The 21508-nt window shown below is 41.0% G+C and overlaps 1 protein-coding gene across 1 annotated transcript in view; it reads left to right on the forward strand.

Moving 5' to 3' along the window:
- Nucleotides 1–21508, forward strand: part of AFF3 (ALF transcription elongation factor 3) — a 276318-nt gene that overhangs the window by 221157 nt on the left and 33653 nt on the right. Inside the window, exon 10 of the mRNA XM_056862161.1 lies at nt 19905–20070. Within this exon, the coding sequence (XP_056718139.1) occupies nt 19905–20070 (166 nt within the window). The remainder of the gene's footprint in view (nt 1–19904; nt 20071–21508) is intronic.

Below are 21508 nucleotides of genomic sequence, written 5' to 3' on the forward strand. Positions count from 1 at the left end.
TAAGAAGACTGGGTTTATAAGAGGACTGGATGTTGTGTTGTGGGTTTTTAGTGTCTCAGCTGTATTATGGCCAGTTTCTAAATCAGAGCATATTTGAGAGATTTTCTCTGCAAAGAACTTCGAAAAGATATCACAGCTAATTATCAGTTCTGGAGAGTTTAAGGGCTCATACTTTAGAGTCAACAAGTAGTGAGTTACTTAAAATAGTTGGGCTTCATGCAAACTGGACACCACACTAGTAGAAGCAAAGTAGGATTTCTTTGCTGCTGTCTCCACCACCTCATAGGTCTTATTATGCATAACCTGTCAGACATAAAGGTAGAGACTCCACAAATATTGCCATACTATTGGACTGATGCTCCCAGTGCATATACAGTTAGAAATGGGGGGTTGTGGCCCTTGCAAGAGCTTCTTGTACATATGATGTGGGAGATCTGTGGGCAGAAAACGATTTCTGTGCAAAGATGATTCCTTGTCTACGGTGATCAAGAGAGCAATGTACTCTGTACTGTACTCTGATGTTCTAAAAGATCAAAGATCATTCTTTTTGGTTGCTAACATTCAATTGGGCCTGTATAATTTTGCCCACCTGCTGACATTCTGACTGATCATACACATCAACGCTATATTCTGTAAAAATACCAACAATATGTAATAATAAGCACAAAGAATAAATAGCAAAGTTAGTTTGTTTTGTCAATGCTTATACTTCTTAAAATGCACGGTGCATTCTAATGTGAGAAATAAGAGCCTACAACATATATTTTTTTCTGTTTTAGAAATTACATTCAAATTGCCGACATCCAAATTGAACAACATATGTTTCCAGAGTCAAAATAGCAATCATCTTTGTTTCAAAAGAAAGGGAAGTTTATTTTACAACTGTTGGGGACCTTTTAAAAAGACATTATTTTTAACCATGATTTTCAGCTCCATAATTTATTAAGTCCCTATTTTCACTGCTGGTTGTTAACCATCTTCTTGTGCTTGCGTTATATCATGCAGACCCTCCGCTGGCAGAAACCCTGCCCCCCAGGCTTACCCGGAGTCATGTTTGCAGTATGGGGCCAGGAGCTTTGTTGGCTGTATTTGTAGGAGAATTGTTGGGAGCTGGGTGTTTCGCCCCGCTGTTGTGGTGGTTTGTGCATTGGGACGGATCCATTTGGGGGGTGGCCATGCCTGTGTGCTATCTCCCCCATTTTGGGGACCCCCATAAGGCATCTTGGGGTTGGAGCCATTCAGCGGCATACCCAGCTCAGGGGCTGTCGGCTGGCTCTCACCACTAAGTGGCAAGGGGACCACGCAGCAGCCGATGCCCATGTGGATCCTGGGTTTGCCACGCCATGGTTCCCCCCCTCCCGGCAGTTGGGCTAGGGAGATGGGGTAATATCAAGCAGCAGGCGGGTCATCCAATGTGGGATTCATCCCCATTCTGTGTCAGTGTTCCTGCAGCTGTAGCCAATAAAAAGCTGTAGCCTAATTTTCCCCAATTTGGTGTGTGTGTGTGTGTCCGGGATGCGGCTGATACAAGGGCCAGAGGCAGATAGCATAATCAGAAAGCCAGTCCAAGGTCAGGCACCATTTTATTCCAACCCAATTCCTAAGTATCAGTATCATAGGGGCAATCCAAATTCATGGTCAGGTCCGGTTCTGAGGTCAGGGTAACAGCAGTCCAGAGAAGTTCAAGGGATCGAGAAGCACATGGTACACAATGCGGTTGTGACTAGTTGCTCTTGCACAAAGCTTGTTTTGCTTCCTGCTTAAATCTTGTTCAGGTAGCAGGCCAGCTGTTGCTCATTAAGCAAACCCGGTAGAGCGCATCAATCTTCATTATCACTGATGGCTAGTATTCAACGCTGGCTCATTAACCTCTTGGTTCGCCTTTGGTCTTGCATTGCCACTCTGAGTCTTTGATACCTGCATTCCAGAGTCTTTGGTGACGTGTTTGACCCGACCAGTGGTGGCGCTAGCTGTGCTTGGGCCTCACGTACAGCTGAATCCCCTGAGCCAGAAGGCTGGGAACACAGTGGGGTCTCTTTGGCTTGTGGCTGCTCTCCTGCTTGTGGCTGCTCTGCAGCCTGTTGCTGCTCCTCTGTTCCCAGCCTGCTTTCTGCCTCCAACTCTTCCTCATCTGAGAACATCTCTGCAGGCTGACTCATGACAATGTGGTTCTTCCTCCCCTGCCTCACTCCCCTCCTCACCCCTGGGTGTACAAATGGATCTTTCCCCATCTTCCCCTTCCTCCAGCAGCTTCCAGAGACCTGAAAAAAAGCATTGTTAAGGTTTGGGACTCTCATAGGTGAAAAGGCATGTGACCCATGGGTGCAGCAAGAAAGGGTCGCAGATGAGATCTGTTCCCCCTTCCATAGGATACAGTACAACCCCTTGTTTCTTCCTCAATGCACAGTTCAGCTTTCACAATATAATGACATGCGACATTTGAAGTATCAGATCTACGCTTAAGAGCAACTAAATCAACTGTTTGTCATTTCATTTATAATGAAGAGTTTCAAATATTTACAGAACAAAGAAAACATATTTGCTCAACTTTATCCTGTTCAATTATCAGAGCTGTTCATAGTTACATTTCCTGCCTTGCTTCATTCCTCACCTTAAATCAGAGATTTTTCAAAATGTGTTTGAGAAAATCCTTAGAAGCTTATCGAGTGTGCTTCAATGGGAAGATCAGTCATAGCTGACGAGGGTCCCTTAATAACAGCTTACCCATCATTATCACTGCTGATTCTTCTTCTGTTGCACAAGTGTGTTGTAGTGTGCCTTCTTAGTACAATATGTCTGGATAGTGTTCTCTATGAACTGATGTGAACCCTGGAACATGCCCCAAAGACTCCTGTCCTACAGCAGAGCTTCTATGGGAGTTACTTGGGTACCTCAACAAGCAAATAAAGCCTTCCATGAAGGCAGAAAGTTTGAAAAAACATTTTCATTAAATCATGTGATTTCGTTTCTTTAAAGCCTGTGACAGCCAAGGTATTTATTTGCTTCATTTATACCACCATCCTTTTATGGTGCAGCTTACAATTATTAAAATATTCAAAATACAAAATATCACAATATAAAAAGAGCAAACAGCAACAACAGCTACCAGGCTACAGAAACCAATATAAAATCTGCAAAAAGGAGTTAAAAATCCAACGGCTAATAACTAAGAATCTATCTAGATCTTTAGAAGAATAGTAATCCAAATATATATAAAAACACAGAAGTAAAAAAATAAGATACAAATAGTAAAAGTCACACAACTAAAAAGCCTGACCCTAAGACCGGCCTGCTTAAAAGGCACTCTAGAAAAGAATTCTCTAGCTTCTGGAAGGCCAACAATGAGGAGGCTGATTAGGCTTCTTGGGCCAGAGAATTCCAGAACCTGGAGGCCACAGCTAAAAAGGTCTTATCCCACCTGCCCACTTATCTCACTTCAGTTAAGACAAATGCAGAGAATGTCAGCATACTAAATGTTAAGCTGCATGTATGTTCATATAGGCAGAGGTGATCACCAGATACCTCAGTCCAATATCAGGACCTTGAATTAGGCCCAGAAAAAAAGTGGGAGCCAATGCAATTGATGTGACCATGGTGAAATATAATTCATGCAGTGATCCCCATTTAACATTCTGACTTTTGCATTCTGTATCATCTGATTATCTAGACACATACAGAATTGTTTCACCTGGCACCTAAAACTTAAAAGTCTAAATGCCAGACAAATCACTGTTGGGAAAGCATTCCATTGCCATGGAGCTACCACATAAATGACCCCTGTTTCTGATTGCAGCTCACCTTATTTCAGAAGGCCTTAAAAACTAAGGCCTTAGATGCTGATCAGAGCCCCATATTAATGCTGGGGGTAAGCATGGCTGGTGATGGAAACTAGTCTGTGGGTTGGGTGCAACCAGATTTTCCGATGGTGATAATAGCAAGATAGGCTGCCTTTGGCCACCAAAGAAGGCTATTTTGAAGATCGTAGACCAGCATTTACAAAAGCCATGTGGGACGAACACTGTTGTATGGAGGAGAACTGGCCAAGACTGAGTCAAAAAGCTGACTGGATTCAACCTTGTTTGTATTTGGCTATCTAAAATAGCCATTGCATCCCATCTCTTGGTCCAAACTGAGAAGAGGGATCTGGCAGAGTGGGCAGGCAGTAGCAAGAAGGAGACAGCTCTGTCTTCACTATGCTGGCTAGTTTGTTTGCACATTTGGCTACTCATGCAAGTGTTGGTGAGAAAGAGGAAGATCCAGCTCCGGTTTTGGCTGTCAGGCAATAGGAAGCAGTTGCCAGAAAGAGACTGAAGTACATTGTGATACTGGAGGGCTGGAAGGAGCAATTCAGATTCCACTGCACAATCCAGTCACTGGTTCCTAACCAGCTGTTGTGTGAATCTGCTACCATTAACAGTCCAGTGCCCACTCACCCAACTTGCAGGAAAGGGATCAGAGCTGAAGAAATGCTGTTTGATCAGCAGTTATTACATCCAGCATAGCAGGTATTACAGGTCAGAGAGGAAGAGAGAATGAGTGTTGGGGGCTCATTCTGGCTGTTCTTGGTCTATGCTATGTGTATGCAAGCAAGATAAGAAAGTGGAAGAGCTGGTATTTTTAACATGTGTGTTTTCTATGTCATTCTTAATTTCTTGACAGATGTGCAGTTTGAGCTGAGTAATCTGCTGTACATATGTTTTGCGTTCTCTGCTTCGGATTCACTCGTCATCCTTAGGTCTAGTCTTAGCCTCAGTGTTTCCCAGCCATAAAATGAGTAAATATGTTCTAGGTACTTAATTCCTTGGCTGTGTAATGCATATATGTGGCTTGGTCTGTAGTTCTCTGTGACATAGCCTGGACTGTGCTTAGATCTGTGAGGACTGAATAAGGACGCTCGGTGGAACTTGTATGCATATGCAACAACTATATATATTAAGACGAACAGATAATTTTTGTGATAGCCATAGGCTCATAAGTCTCTGTTTTTCTGGATTCATTCAGACCCCAACCCTGGATCCTTGTCCAGGGACCAGGATTTTTTTTTATGCCAAAGTGCTGTGATGCTTATAATGGAAATATAGGTTTAGCAACTCATCAAGGTCCATGTGCATAATATTCTACCAGTCAAGTTTTATATAGTCAGATTAATTAACAATTATCAACAGCTCTTGGAATACCAATTTAATTAGTTAATTTTTGAATTATTATAGAAGAGGTTACTATGGGGTTATGATAAATGCTTGAGTTAGCCTGGGTATGGGCAAAATATGAATAGTAAAATATCCCCTATTTGTCTTTTCATTTTTCTCTTTTCTGTACCCCTTATTTAAAAAAATGAATAAAATATTTTTTTAAAAAACCCTGAAGTGCTGTGATACTCAGCAGGGGAGAGGGGTCTGCTAATGAAGGCTCAGCTCAGCAGCCTTCTCCAGGACACTCTTATGTTTTGATCTGATGCTGCTCATAATTTACGATCATTCCTTTGAGGTTTCATGCTAAGGAAACAATCTATTATAGTAATGTGAAGCCTTCTACTACCTGCCAGTGATGAGAATTCCTGCCCTGCTTCCTGAGCCTCACTTGACAAGGCCTAAGAGAGCTTTTTATTAACTTTTATAGCTGCAAGTGATCAATGGCCTGGCAGCGTCCAGCATTAACAAACACCAGCAAAACTCTTGCCCATCTCTAAATCATGAATTTACAGATTTAGTAAAGCTGCCATTTTAAAGTCCCCTTTTATAGTAATTATAATTCATTGTATTAATAATTCACAACAAATAATAAGAGAGGCTGGGCAGTGACATTTATGATGCAGTTGCTGTTAACAGAAATAGCTGCCTTAATTCAAAATTATTTTAATTATTTTGGTTAATTAGTTGGTTTTTAATTCCAGCATTCTCAAACCCTCTCGTGGCTTCTAAACTACTACTTTACATTCACCTCTTGATAACTGCCCCTAACAGAGGAAAAAATTACACCAGGAAAGAATTGGAAATGTATGGATATAGAAGCTGCTTGTCTCTGATTACTCTGCATTTGGTAGATTTAAACTCTAGCTTATGAGCAGCATAATTTTAATAGCTGTGTTAGGCCAGGGGTCTCCAATGTGTTGCCCATGGGCACCATCTCCCCCACAAACATCTTTCCTGGTACTTGCCCTGTGTTTTTAGAAAGTGGGTGGGGCCAGGTGGGGTTCCTGCCCAGCAGGGTTGCTGATTGGCCATTGGAGACCTGACTTGCTGTACAAATAAAAATAATGTTGTTTCGGTAGCAACTGCCACCACAGGGTTGGTCTTATTCTCTCTAACTCCTCTTTCCCACTATGTGTGTGGCTCCGCTTCTTGTGGTGGTACTTTTTTGGCTGGCTCTGCCTACCATGGCAACCATTTTGTAGTTGTGTCCACCAACTTGTGTTAGAATTCCAAAGGTGCCCACAGCCTCAAAAAGATTGGGGACCCCTGGGTTAGGCCATTTTTAGGGTTGCCAGCCCACCCCCCACCCAGTCAGCCAATTGCATGAGATCACTTCTGGGAAAACTTGGAGATGATGTCACTCCACTCCAAGAACTGGCTGAAACTCTGTCATAAAACCATAGAGTTTTGGGTGATTCCTAGAGAGGACTGACATCAGTTCTAGGTTTTCCCAGAAGTGATGTCATGGTTGATGGCCATCCCCCATGTTCCTGCCCATCCCCCAGTCTCCCATCATTGTTTCATTCCTGATTTCAGGAAATTTTGACTTTTGACACTCTGTGGAAATAAGTATTGTCCGTTGCTCTTGGAGGTGACATTATAAGACCTCCTATAACTGAAAAAGGTTTTAGAAAAGTTCATAACAGTCTGTAAGACATTAATTTTATGGGGTTTTATGGGTTCCATCTTATATAAAAAGTGTTCTCAGTTTCAAATATTCCAGTATTTTTATGGAAATAGAAACTTTAAAATAAAATAAAAAGATTTCTTTATGAAATCTAATTAAACTAGGTTATGAGGACTGAATGTAGTCCAACACTGTTAACTCCACTAAGATTTCAACTTATTTAGAGCGAAGAACTCTTTAACTTAATGAAGTTATAATCGACTGCTTGATGGTATGCCAATAAAGGTATTGAAATTGAAATTAATGAAGTTATAATGGATACACGATCAGCCTAGCCAACAAAGCTAAATGTATCTCTAGGTTATCCTGTAAAAGCAATTGTCTAAGGCAGAGGTGTTAAACTCAATTGTTACAAGAGCTAGATATAACATAAATATCACTTAGTCTGGCCAGGCCAGGCCTCGCCAGCCCAGATCAAGAGTGGGGTGGGGGATGGCTGCCTTGCCTGGCTCACGGGCCAAATAAGAGCTCTCAAGGGGCCAGATCCGGCCCACGGGCCTTACGTTTGATAACCCCGGTCTAAGGGCAGAACTACATTGTATGAGAAAAAAATGACACATTTCCTTGGCAAGCTCATGCTCCTAATTCATGCTTCCTGGGGTTTGATTTTGGAGGGAATGTGGTTGATGTTGTTTACTGGATTTCAGTATGGCTTTTGACAGGATTCCCCATGATGTTCTGATGGATAAACTAGAGGACTGTAGACTGGACCCTAAGATAGGTAGGTGGTTTGACTGGACCCTAAGATAGATAGTTGGAGAACTGCACTTAAAGAGTAGTTGTCAATGGCATTTCATTTGAATGGAGGGAGGTGTCCAGTGGGGTGTTACAGGGTTTGGTTCTGGGCCTGGTACTTTTCAGTATTTTTAAAAATGATCTGGATGAGGGTGTGGATGGACTACTCATTAAATTTGCAGATGACACTAAATTGGGAGGAGCAGCGAACACACCAGAAAACAGATATAGAATTCAACAAGTTCTGAACACACTGGAAAAGTGGGCGAATGTGAACAAGATGCAATTCAACAAGGATAAGTGCTAAGTTCTACATCTGGGTAACAAAAATGAGTGTCATGCATACTGATGGGGATGGGGGATACACTATGCATACTGATTGGGGGGATACACTTCTGGGTAGCAGTGTGTGTGAACAAGATCTTGGGGTACAGGTGGACCGTAAGTTAAATATGAGCAGCCAGTGTGATGCAGCAACAACAACAAAAACGAATGCAATCTTGGGGTGTATCAACAGAGGCATAACATCCAAATCCCAAGTTGTCATAGTTTCACTGTACATTGCATTGGTCAGGCTGCATCTGGATTATTGTGTGCAGTTCTGGAGGCCTCACTTCAAAAAGGGCGTGAACAGAATGGAGCTGGTGCAGAGGAGAGTGATGAGGATGATCGGAGGCTTGGAGACCAAGCCCTATTGTAGTGAAGAAACAGCGGTTAGGCTACTCTTTGATGAAGTGGCATTGTAATGTGTTGATTAGATTAGTCATTAATGCATAATTGAGTGATGTGGATGAAGTCATTTCATTTGTTCAATAGAATTAAAATGTTAATATTGTCGAAGGCTTTCACGGTCAGAGTTCATTGGTTCTAAACTCCCATTTCTTGATACCCTTGTCATCCATAAAACAAACTCAGTTAGGTCACAAGGTCTACCGGAAACCAACTCACACAGATCGCTACTTACACAAAAACTCCAACCACCACCCCCGACAGAAAAGAGGAATAATCAAAACATTAATGGACCGTGCAAGACGGATCTGTGAACCACCGTTTCTCAAGGAAGAAACTAATCATCTAAATCACGCACTGCTAGCAAACGGCTATTCCAAGAATGAAATCAGAAGGGCCATTAAACCAAACAAAAATCAGAAAACTCAGGAAAAACAGTCTCCCATAGGAAAGGTATTCTTGCCATTTATTAAAGGAGTCACTGATAGGATGGAGAAACTTTTGAAAAAACATAACCTACAAACAGTGTTTAAACCCACCAAGAAAATACAACAAATGCTACGATCAGCAAAAGACAAAAGAGACCCCCTCACCTCTGCAGGAGTATATCGTATACCTTGCAGCTGTGGAGAAGTTTACATCGGGACCACAAAACGCAGCATACAAACAAGGATAAAAGAACATGAAAGATACTGCAGACTTGGCCAACCTGAGAAATCAGCAGTGGCTGAACATGGACTGACACAAACAGGACACAGGGTCTTATTCCAAGACACTGAAAGACTGGACAATTCTACCAACTATTTTGTCAGATTGCACAGAGAAGCCATTGAAATTCATAAACAGCACAACTTTAACAGAAGAGAGTTTAAGAATGAATAAGGCTTGGCTTCCTGTCCTAAAAACCTCCAGACTAACAAAGACTATAGTCAACAATAGCCATGGAGATTAGCTTTGGACTTCACACATTAACAGATCACTTCAGGATACAATGGTTCCATATTAACATACCACACCGTCATTAGCACATTATCTTGATACTTACAGGACAATGACTAGCACATTACTTTTGCAGGACAATGACTCAGCTCAAACCCAACCCCTTTCTGACTATATCTTCCTACACACTTGACACTGAGAGACACTGTCCTTCAGTGTTACTACTCTGAAGATGCCTGCCACAGTTGCTGGCGAAACGTCAGGAAAGAAAATTCCAAGACCACGGTTACACAGCCCGGATAACCTACAAGAACCAAAATGTTAATAGTTCTGTATTGGGATGAAGATTCTATACAGTGTAACAGAATGGGATTTAAGTCAATAGAAATTATTTTAAAAAACTGAAATGCAGTTTGAACTGTAGTGTGAGATTTCCGCTTTAAAATGTAATCAGTTAAGAGGTGATCTAAACTATATCTATTTGAGTTTTGGTTATGTGAATTCAGCTAGTTAGTTTGCCCACATCCTACTATGAAGAATTTATAAAATATACACTTTAGCTAAACAAAATACAAATAAATGACATGCCTTCCCATTGATTGAAATAGATGTGTAGAACTAAGGCCACTCAAATATTAGGAGGATAACATCATCAAAAGGCATGTGTTTTAAGACAAAAGGGTACACTCAATGTAGCCATTCCTACTGTATGACCTCTTTTCAATGCCACTTACTCAACACTCAAACACAACTTTGCTAAAATGAATGTGGATATAGCAGCTGTGTTTTGTGGACTGCACCAAAAATTACTAACATGTCTCATAGTTACTCAAAAGGAAGATAGCCCTGAACGCCAGACAACCCACCTAATAAAAGAAGGCTAAATACAAAAACAGTTGATCCTGAACTTTTAAGATGAACTCTGCTCTCCTCTCTCTGCCTCCATGCCTTCTGGCACAGCCAGACGTTGTGAAGGCAGAAGGTGGTACCTCACAGCTGGCTCACATGCCAGCTTCCAGTCCCATAAGCTAAGCGGTTTGGGAGGGGCATTGTCTGCTCTCCATCCCCATGGAGGAGAGCACCCTCCCAAATGAAATAGACCCCCAGCTTTTAAGCCAGTTTTTTTTTTTTTTAATGTCTTCCTTTCGGGTAAATACAGTACTTTTCAATACTGTAATTTTAAACTAGAACACTAAATGAAATCTTTGAAGTAATGAGAGAGAACATGTTATCATCAATATTATTTACCTCCAGGTCTCTGGATCATTAGTCATACTTGATGAAATTCTAGTATGCTTAATATTCACAAAGCATTTGTATGTAAGTGTACTGTTTTCCAATAAACTCCAGACAAACCTAACAAATTTGCTTTGAAAACTGATAGTCTGAATTTCTAAATTAGTTCCTTTTATCTCACTGGCATCTCCGTCTGTCTGTCTCTCCCACCTAACGGTTTCCTAGAAGCTCTCATCACTAGATCCTATGTTTTATAAACATTTATATACCTCTAATAGGTGCTTTGCATTTTTCATTGAAGTCCACTTAAAACTACCTTTTTATTCAGTGAAAAATAAGACCATGCAAACTGGTGTTGTGTTAACATAATCAAAGATTTGCTTTAGTTAGGTGTATCTTTTGCACTCCACTGATGATAAATAAATTGAATACAAAACTTAACCCTGCAACCTTTATAGTACAGTAGGGTTGCCAGGTCCCTCTTTGCCGCCAGCGGGAGGTTTTGGGGGCAGACCCTGAGGAGGGCGAGGTTTGGGTAGGGGAGGGCTTTAATGCCATAGAGTCCAATTGCCAAAACAGCCATTTTCTCCAGGTGAACTGATCCCTATCGGCTGGAGATCAGTTGAAATAGCAGGAGATCTCCAGCTAGTACCTGGAGGTTCTCTACAAAAAGAACACCTCTGTACTATTACCAAAGGTTAGGAAATTAGTACAGGAAATAGCTGACACTAACATAGCATAACAAAATTGTATTAACTTGCTGCGAACAACAAGTGAAAGATATATACAGTGATAATGAAATTAAGTATGCGCAATGTTATGAAGAAGTCCGCATAAATGGTTTCCACAATATCAATCTGTCCAAAAATGGTATCTTCAAACTGAAGAATAAGATGGGATACGATCGTTTTGGAGTCTTCTTCAGTCCCACTTATATCAACAACAGTGCACACACTTGTTCTGAGTTCAACTTATTCAATATTTTCACAATTTTCACAATAACTCACACCTGCTTGTTAAATAGAGGTTACTTCCGCACAGGGGTTTTGCTGTGGTTTGTGTTGCAGTGGATTTTCTCCGAGCTTCCACACTGTATCATTTGTCAATCTCTCATCATCAGCAGTTTTGCCATGGTTTTTTTGCACTGATGTTTTCCTCAGGAACAGACCTAAACCTCATTTCCTTGTATGTTTCAAGGGTGCTGCCCACTTCACTACCATTTTAGTGTTTCCTGAGCCGCTGCCATTTTCCTTGGCAGTGACTGTGGACCAGTTTGTTTTTAAGGCTGTTTATATGGGAATATATAGGTACATCAGTGTAAGCAAATGCACCCATTCAAAAGGTGTCAGCTTCTCAGCGAAGGCACTGATTTTGATATATTCTTGATGTATTTGTATGGCAAGCAGCCAACCAGACAGGCCCCTGCAGAAAATTCTCTGCAGCCAGCCAAAGGTGTGTCTGTGAGGTCATTGCACCATGACCCCTGGACAACCAATAATAGGAGTCCTTCTACCAACCCCCCACAATCAGATTTGTCCCATTTTGAGCAGCTTTCTCTATTGGTGTACTGATAAATTTAATAATGTCTGTGCAGAGCAAGGCTGTCAGAGAGCATGGGGTCTTCTGGTGGGAAAATGAGGCCCTAGATTTGCTCATAATATGGAGTGAGGAAAAGATCCAGGATACACTTCACATCTTTCATCAGAACATGGACTGCTTTGAGAAGACATTGGAGCAGATGTCGAGTCATGGGCATAATTGTACTGCTGTAGAGTGCAGACCAAGACCAAAGCATAACAGCTGTAGTAAAAGAGGGTAGTCACCCACAACAGCGAATCTGTTAAGCCAAAGCGGTTGGCAAAAAGTCTCAATTTCCAAATGGTTGATGCTGCGCCACAAGATCTCCTCCCCACCCCGAAATGCAAGATGGTTCACAGGGCATTGTCACCCATGATCTTGTGACAGTACACTCATTCATTGGTCTACACCAGTAACATTAGGTGACTGTATTACTTGTGCCTCCTGTTCTGAAGGCTGCAGCCCTGTTTTCCATTGTTTTGTTTACCATGCATACCTACAAGAAGTGTAAAACAGTCACCTTCATGGGATTTTATGGGACCGGTAACTAAGTATGTTGCAAAAATTGGTCAACTAGCATGTATTCTTATTATATACTGAATTATTGATCTTCATACAAGATTAACATTTTGTATTTTAACCATAGTTCTCTTTAAAGGTACTAAATTTACTACCTTTGTTATCTCCCAAACCTTCAATAGCCATTCCCTTTTATACAGTTCTGTACATGGAAGTAAATGCTCACTGAACATAAGAGGACGTTTCTCAGTAAACATGTATAGAGTTGGGCTGCACAATTATAATTCTATGCACATTTAGGTAAGACTAGCAAGACTGAAGTTTTTATATAGATATAGGTATCGATATAGATAATGCAAATTCATCCTGCTGGTAATACTCTCTTTTTTTTTCATGCCAATCCCTGTTGACCTGAAATTATTGCTCCTTTAGCAATTAAAACTGAAATGTACTTCAAGCTTTGCTTCTGCTCCTTCACCATTCATTAGCCTGGGCTGGGAGTGGCTTTTGGCCAGGGATTTACAAATACACATTTGTTTCTTTTGTTTAATTTCATGGATGGTGGGGATGGCCATTTTCTTCCTACCTGTTTTCTGTGTAGAAATCTGCAGATTTCTGTGTTAGTTTCCTTTGAAGCTTTTCAATGCTATTTTATGATATGGGCCCTTTTGCCATTTTTACAGTATTTTATGTAACTGATACAAAATGTCTTCCATTTGAACAGCAACATGTCCATGGAATGCCATTAACATGGTCAGAAAAAAGAACAGTGGTCATTCCATCTCACATGTGGAGAAACCATAAAAGAAATTCAAACTTTCAAATTCAGACCAGAGTTGTCACAAGATTTAGTAACATTCCTCATTTTTATCACATCCTAGAAGTTGATCTCTTTAGCCCTTGACTTGGTCTTACTGAAACTATCCTGATTGCTGAAAATTGACTTGACCTTTTTGGTAAATGTAATTGTAAATGTCACTAAAGCTGCTGCTGCCTTCTGCTCCTCCAGCAGGAGATCCATGCTGGTAAATATGGAACGTGGCATTGTGATGACACCCAAAGCACACAGAAGTAAAGGAAGTGTCACTCAGTCGCCTAGGCAATATGCCACTTTCCCCTATACTCGCACTACATTTCTTAAGCTGAACCTTCCTTCAATGCATTCACAGATGCCATTTGTTATTAGTGACCCAATTATACTGTGGAAGCGCCACCTGCCGCTATGAAAGCCCCATTGGAAAGTGTGTGAATTTCTTCTGAATAAGCATGTGTAGGATTGGGCTGCAATCCTCAGCATGGTTGCAGTCCAGTTCTCTGCGGAATTAAGATCAGGCTACAATTAGGGAATAAGCAGAAATCAGTGGGACTTATCTGAATAAAAGTACATAGGATTGTTCACTGGGTCTTGCAAGGCCATTTGCCATTAACTTCAACAAACTGTAAGCTCAGCATTTGACAGTCTTGTTTTCTTTACATATTTGAAGTTTTTTGTTTTGTTTTTTTTGCTTTCTGGAGAACCCAGAAAGGAAGAAATTCTTCATGGCCTTTCCTATAAAGAGTTAACTTGCTCCGAGACCGAGGAGTCTTCGCTGCTCATACTCAGCTGACGCAAGGTCAACAGCAAACACAACGAGAAAGTCAAAGTTGCTTTATTTTTCTTGTGCGCAGGTCAAATAAAACACTGCTGATGTTCCATTTATCTGGTGTGACAAGCAAACACTTGACAGCCAGTGCAAGCACACGCTGGAATCTGGCACCAGGCCTCCCAGCACAGCTGTCAGCCTGCTGACTAATCACTTCATCCTGAAGTTAATGCAGCTCCAGGTTTTTAACACTCTTTCATCTCACATAGCCAGGTGCGCAAGTCCTTGGAGAGAGCTATTTACTCTGATAATGCGGTTATTAATTATAATAATTTCCCCCCCCTCGTTTTGGCAGTAGCACTACTTGTATGAGCTCCTTTCTTCAGTATTTCTCTAATGTTTGCAATGGTTGTGTTTTTTTGCTGTAGTTTTTTTTTTAATATTGCTTCTTCCAATTACAAGCAATAGAGGTGTCTCAAAACATTAAACTGAATTTCCTTTGTGGCTGTTTGTAACCTTAAGATTTTATTTTTAGTAGTATGTTCAGGGATTTTTTTTTAAAGCTAGCATAATATTGTAGCAATTAGATTCTGGGCATTGTACAGTGTGCACCTGGTTATGTGAGGAAAGCTGATTTACCTTAGGTTTGCATTACTGGATAGCTCTTGTAGTCCTGTCAGCACAAATTGTATTTAAGCATCTCCAAGGACGATTTGAAATATAGGTGGAGTCTGGGAGCTCTGTTCTTGGCAGCACTGCTTTCTTAGTTTGTGCTTAGCAAAAGTGGCAGTGTGAAATGAACTGTTTTAGCAAATGTGTTACATATTGTGAGGAGAACTTAATCAACCTTTCACTCATCATGGTTCCCACTACTAATCCTATTATGTAAAGTAGAATAATATGGTTGAGACCCCAGAAAATGCCCAGGAACAGTTGCAGCAAACAAAAGTGATAATCAGCTATCAGGTTCTGTTGAGAAGAGAACAACCTGTGCTAGTAATGACTCTTACGTTTGTAATGGCAATTTTGAGACACACAGCCTCTTGTACTATTACAGCATGGTATGACCGAGGTTCTTCTGCTGAAATTCCCCCTCTTCCCATCTTGTACTAATTAAAACCAACAGCGTTTTCCCCCCACAAGGGGTCTGGCAAGCTGTATTTTAGAAGATGTTTCCCTAGCAAAATGGCATTTTAATCATCTGACTTTCAGCAAAAACAATTGAGAATTAAGACCACAGTTTGGTAGATCAATCTGCCATGGGAATTGTGCTTATCTGCCACAAGGGCGTAATCTATCCTTTTTTTAAAAGTTTTTTTTAATTTTCCGAACAGATATTACAAAGCATACAAACATATAAACATACACATCAAATTCTTACATTATGATGAACTTACTCTATAGTTTCTATCCTATTATACCTTCTTTGAATATTATAAAGGCATATTTGATGACATATTTCTTAGTTGCTTAAATTTTAACATTCTATTATTTTTATCAGTTAACAACTGTATATTCAAGAAATACTTTCCATTTTTCATAAAAATCAGAGTTGATCTATTATTCACTAAAGATGTTAACTTAGCCATTGTTGCATATTCTGCTACCTTATTTGTCCATTCAGTTACATCTGGGTAGTCTTCTGCTTTTTACTTTCTTGCATACTTCACTCTAGAAGGACATAATCTATCCTTGTCTTAGCATTTGCTGTAAAAAGGAAGAGGAGGCCAGCACAGATATGAGATGTGCATTTCATTTAAGAACAGAAGAACTGCGTTTTCTATTAGCTCATTTATCTAGTGGATAAATAAATCTAGTGGCAAATAAAATGAAAAATGCAGGTCAGTTTTCCATCAGGAAGTGGATTGTTCCCCTCCTTGCCTTTTCCCCAGTAGTTGCTTTGACCCCTGAAAAGGTTAAGCCAGAATAAGGCAACTAAGGTTGCCAGGTCCCTCTTTGCCACCAGTGGGAGGTTTTTGGGGTAGAGCCTGAGGAGGGCGGGGTTTGGGGAGGGGAGGGACTTCAGTGCCATAGAGTCCAATTGCCAATGTGGCCATTCTCTCCAGGTGCTGGAGATCAGCTGTAATAGCAAAAGATTTCCAGCTAGTACAAAGAGGTTGGCAACCCTAAAAGCAACCCATGAGCAAAAAAAGGGAGGGACAGGCTGCAACAAGCTCCTCTCTACACCAGTGGAAAGTTGTAAGATCCAGGCCATGCACACTCTCATCTTCAATGTCAAAAGGCACAATGTGGAATGGATAATTTGTGCAAGCCTAATTGGCTGAACTTGGTTGCCAATGACAAATGGTTTCATAAGACCAGGCTTAAGAGTTCAGGAATGACGTCAGCCTGTTCACCTGATCTCCTGCCCCTAATGGGACTTTAACTTCTCATGGTTAAATCTGGTGATGGTTAAGTCACACGACATCATTTTCCCAGTCCAATTAAATCTACAATCAATTCTAATTTTGATGGAAATATAAATAATTTAATGAATTATTAATTACGATTAAATGAGCTAGAAATAAATGAAAAAATAAAATGCACTAGGGGAGGGGAATATAAAGGCCTTGCATCCCTTGGAAAATTAGATGCAGTGCATGGATAGTCTCTGTTAATTTAGGAAAATGGATGTGATGGTGCTAAGAGAGGAGTTTCATTGGGAAACAGGGTTTTATCTCAAAAGTCAATGCAGTTTTCTGTGACTATGGCTGCACCCTCACATCTACACTGTCATTATAGCATAGTACTCTTCTGCAACTAGACTGTCTTGTCTTCACAGGACACAGGATTGCCTTGTCTACACATTCAGGTTGAAAAGTCCTTCTGTCTGGAATGTATAAGCAAATTGTTTATAGTTCAGAAAAAAGCAAGAAATATTAACCACAGCCAAAAAGAATTGGCTGTGGGGGAAAGACATGAGAATCTGGGCGTGTATAGTTAGGCTTCAGCAACAGCAAGAAAGTCAACGATTGAAAGCACATTTACTTCCAAGTAAGCTCTACGTGTGTTTAGGATGGGTATGTAAGGATCTTAGCTGTTTGAAAATATTTGAAAGATTTAGGATTGTGCCATCAGAAAAACTCTGAGTATTGGGACAAAATAAATATAATAAAATATATAATGGTATTAATACTAAATATTAGGAGCATTGCCTGTCAGTGATATTTATTAAGCTACAGAACATTTTCCCCTGGGAAGAGGTAGAGACTTATTTGTCTGAGTAATTTAAAAGCAGTGCAAATTATGGACTTTACTGCTGAGAACACCCCTCAGTTGCACAGGAAAACAATTGAAAACTTACCCAGTAACTGCCTTTCAAATATTCAAGCCTATAGCAGGGTATTATAAATATTAAGACATTTTGATTCTGCACACACTTGCAAAATATATGTGAAGGTTTCTGTATCTTGTCTACAGAAGAATTACTCAGACTTATACATATGCCCATTTATTTGCAAATCAAAACATAATTGCCATATTGCAACTAAGGACTCTTGGCTAATGAAATCACATTGATTTACCATTTTTGCCTGATAGAATTGAGGAAACTTGATAATATGATCCAGATGTTCAAAAGATGAGCTGTTTTGAGTTCTTATTGTAAAACATTATGGGTTGTATGTGATTCCAGCAAATCAATGGAGCCCATGCAAGTCAATTGGCAATCATGGCTCCCATGATCTTCAGTGGGCCTTCCAGCCTCTCCTATTGTTTCCAGTGGGCAATCCTGTCATTCCTTTTAGTACATCCCTTTGCAGACTACAGCCAATTACAAAGCAGCGTTTTCAAGGGGCAGGGACTCAGTTGCTCCGATTCTGCAGTAAAAAACTTACTCCTGATGCTCCAGGACTTTCTTCAGGGCAAACAGCCACCATGCATAGGATTTTGAGAATTCAGATCAGAAAAGTGTGTCAAGGGAGTGTCAAACCCAAGGTAAAATTCCCATGCATAAAAGACCTAAGAGTCAGGCTGGGAGTCTGCAGCTAGAAGATGTAATCATTGAAATTACTCCACCCCTTCCATAGTGGAAAACTTACAGTGCAAGTCTGAGTGGGAGAGGTAGTTGGGTCGAGCCCAGGGACAGCGTAACTGTGCCACCTCCTGAGCAGCTTGCCAGCCCAAAAATAAAGGTTAAAAATGGAATTTTTGGTTTTTTTTAAACCTTGAAACTCCTCCATAGAGTTTCACAGGGCTATACCTGCCTTTTTGCTGATGCAGGGTGAAAGGGCTTTGGGAACTGGTTGAAGTCAGAAACCACCACACTGAATGCCCTCTTTGGTGCTGCCATGAGCCCTTGCACCAAGGAAATGCTGCTGGTGAGGCTGTGCTGGCGCCCATGGTTCACGCTGCTGTGCTGCTCCCCGGAGACAGCATAAGTGTCCCTGCAGCAGAGTAAATGCCAGTTTAGCCAGTGCAAGTGGCATTTATGCCGCCGCAGGGGTCACACTGGCTCCTAAGAGCTTTCACACACACCCTTCAGGATTACTCTGTTAGTCTGGATCCAATCCTAAAACAGCTGTTTGTAGTAAACTTCAATCTAGTGTAGATTGAAAGCTACCCCACAGATGGTGAAAACTAGAGGAGAAGAAGAACAGTTGCATTGTCCGTTTAAGAGTATCTACTTGTTATATTTTTGTCATTTGGGGGCTTGCTCACTTGTGACTTTTCAGCGGGAATGCTCACCTTGATATGAGTCCGGTTCTTCCACATCCCTCGCCCTCATGGCAGGGGGAAAATAGGAAGTAAACCATTTACTTTAAGGCAGTATCTCTCTAATCACCTCATCTGTCCCCATAAAGAATGAGATTTTTCAAGTGGCAGACAGGAAAACAGTAGGACTAACTTGAGGACAGATGTTCACAGTATATGCTGCAGATATTGAAAAAGTGCTTTAAATATGCATGGCTCTGTTTGGAAAGGCCAATGGATTAGTCAGATTAGGCTGCAATCCTGAGAACACTTTCCTGGTAGTAAGCACCATTTCATTTAAGGCACAGAAGTAGTGACTGGCACACTGCTTTCCATATCATGTCAGCTGTCCTTAGTAGTAAGTCAGGAAACTGGCAAAGGAAGCAAAATTATGTGTACCGACATTGCCAGCTAAGCCATAGGAGCAATACCTGCCATGTAACTCACTGTCTAGCATCATGGCAGAGCTAAGGAAGTCTGCAACAGTAAAGTATGGAGAAATAATGTGTTTGTTTTTCCTGGCGTGATTCTTGCGTGATTGTCTGATATTAGGATTTCCTGTTAACCCGGAAGAGGAAATGTTCATAGGCCCTCAGAGCATGCGCTTGCACACGTTGTTTTTCTTCCTTTGCCAGTTTACTGCCTCCTAAGCACAGTTGACATGATATGGAAAGCAGTGTGCCAGCCACTACTTCTGTGCCTTAAATGAAATGGAGCAGCCCCCTCTGAGCAACTCCTCTGTCTGGATTCTGTCCAAGGGCTGCCATTTGCCAACCCCTACCTTAGGCTGTTTCCTGTAAACGCAAGAGTATTCACAAACGATTGAATACAAACAGTAGAAGTAAAAAAAACAACGGTGTTCTTAGCAGTTGTGAGTTACAAGTGTGTAACTGTTAGCCAATTGGACTTTTAGGTATGTTACTGCAATAAGTAACCTGACAAAAAGGACAAGCGGGACATGTCCTTTGGTTTGATGCTGTGTGTTCTCTCTCTTGCTTCTTGGGGATGTGACAGCCCTGCTGTGCAGCAGCCCAGCTGCAGAATCTCGGGAATCTCCAGCAAATGCTCCAGCAGCAGCAGCTCCAGTGAATCTGAGAGCAGTTCAGAATCTGACTCCGAGAGTGAAAGCAGTTCTACAGAGAGTGACTGCAACAAATCTTCTCATTACTCCAACCCAGAGGTAAGGGCATCTATGCTTGGATAGAAGAATTTTTACATATAATGTTAGTAACTTACACCACAGGCAAATCATGGAAGGAAAAACAGTTGATTTCCAAATCAAAGGAGCATTCATCCAAGCAACGTGTTAAAGATCAAGGCAGTTTTATGTGATATCTTGATGGGTGAATTGTTTTTATGTGAATGTGCCTTTAAGCACAGGCTGGCATTTCATACAAAGAGAAAAATGGGGGGCGGGGGAGGGAGGCATGATATTAAAACATTCTTTCCAACCAGCCCTTGTACCCTTTGGGGAAAGGGTACAGACATCTCTGAAAGATTTTAAAGATTTTAAACCATGAGGCTTTAAAGGAAACTCTAGACACTTTTAAGGAGCTTGATCAAGCCCTGTGTGTGTTAAACAGGCCATCGGCACTAATCTGGTCAGGAAGGTCTTTTTGCCTTCCAGAGGCTGTTGTAGCTATTGGGTCAGTAAACAGAATGTCATTCATTTTGGATATGTGTATAGTTGTGGTACAGCTGTTATAGGCTAAGACCAGACAGACCTAGATTCAAATCCCCACTCGGCCACAAGATGCACTGGGTGACTTTGGGCCAGTCATTCTCTCTCAGCCTACCCTAATCCATGGGGTTGTTGTGAGGGAATAATAAAGGGAGAAAGAATCATGCTAACAGATAAAAATAAAACAGATAAATTGATCCGAGGCACTTGACTGGCTGTAACAGGGCCAAGGCCCAAGACTTGCTTACAAACACACACTCTCTCTCTCACACCCACCCCACTAACAATTTCAAAAGTAATGAAAGAAAATGTTCTGTTTTACTTCCGAAATTACATAAATGGAGCATGTCATAGTAATGGGCTTACAGCCTAGCCTGCTCCTGGACAGAGCCTCTTCCTTCAGTATGGTTATCTCCTATCCATGAATACCCAACCACAGAGTACATCTTACCAACAAAGGGGGAATGCATAGAATATTAAAATAGGAGATCTAGCAGTGGATGGAAAGAAAAAATTACCTGCCATGTAGAAGCCATTTGAAATAATTTTTCACATGACAGGCTATTGCTGTGTGGTGCCTCATTGTTGTGCAGTAACTTACACAGATCAGGTAGTTTTCACCTCACCACAACAAATGGCCCAAAAAGAACTGATCTTAAAAAAAAAACCTGTAAAGCGCAATTGCCCCCCATCAGCTACACAATGAATGAAGGCACTCTCCATGCTTTTCACATGCAAACTGGCAATGTTTAAAATATCAATAAGAGAATGCCTTTCATAACATCTAATCAGCCTGTATTGAAATTCCACCAGATTCACAATCTAAACTGGCCACTTCAGATTTTCATAGGATAAGCGTGTCAGCCACAAACTGCCTTAAAATGGAATATCATATTCCTGGAACTATAACAGACTAACATAAACCTGTGTATTATTT

The sequence above is a fragment of the Euleptes europaea genome, chromosome 16, assembly GCF_029931775.1.
Source record: "Euleptes europaea isolate rEulEur1 chromosome 16, rEulEur1.hap1, whole genome shotgun sequence".
In the NCBI taxonomy this organism is placed as follows: domain Eukaryota; kingdom Metazoa; phylum Chordata; class Lepidosauria; order Squamata; family Sphaerodactylidae; genus Euleptes; species Euleptes europaea.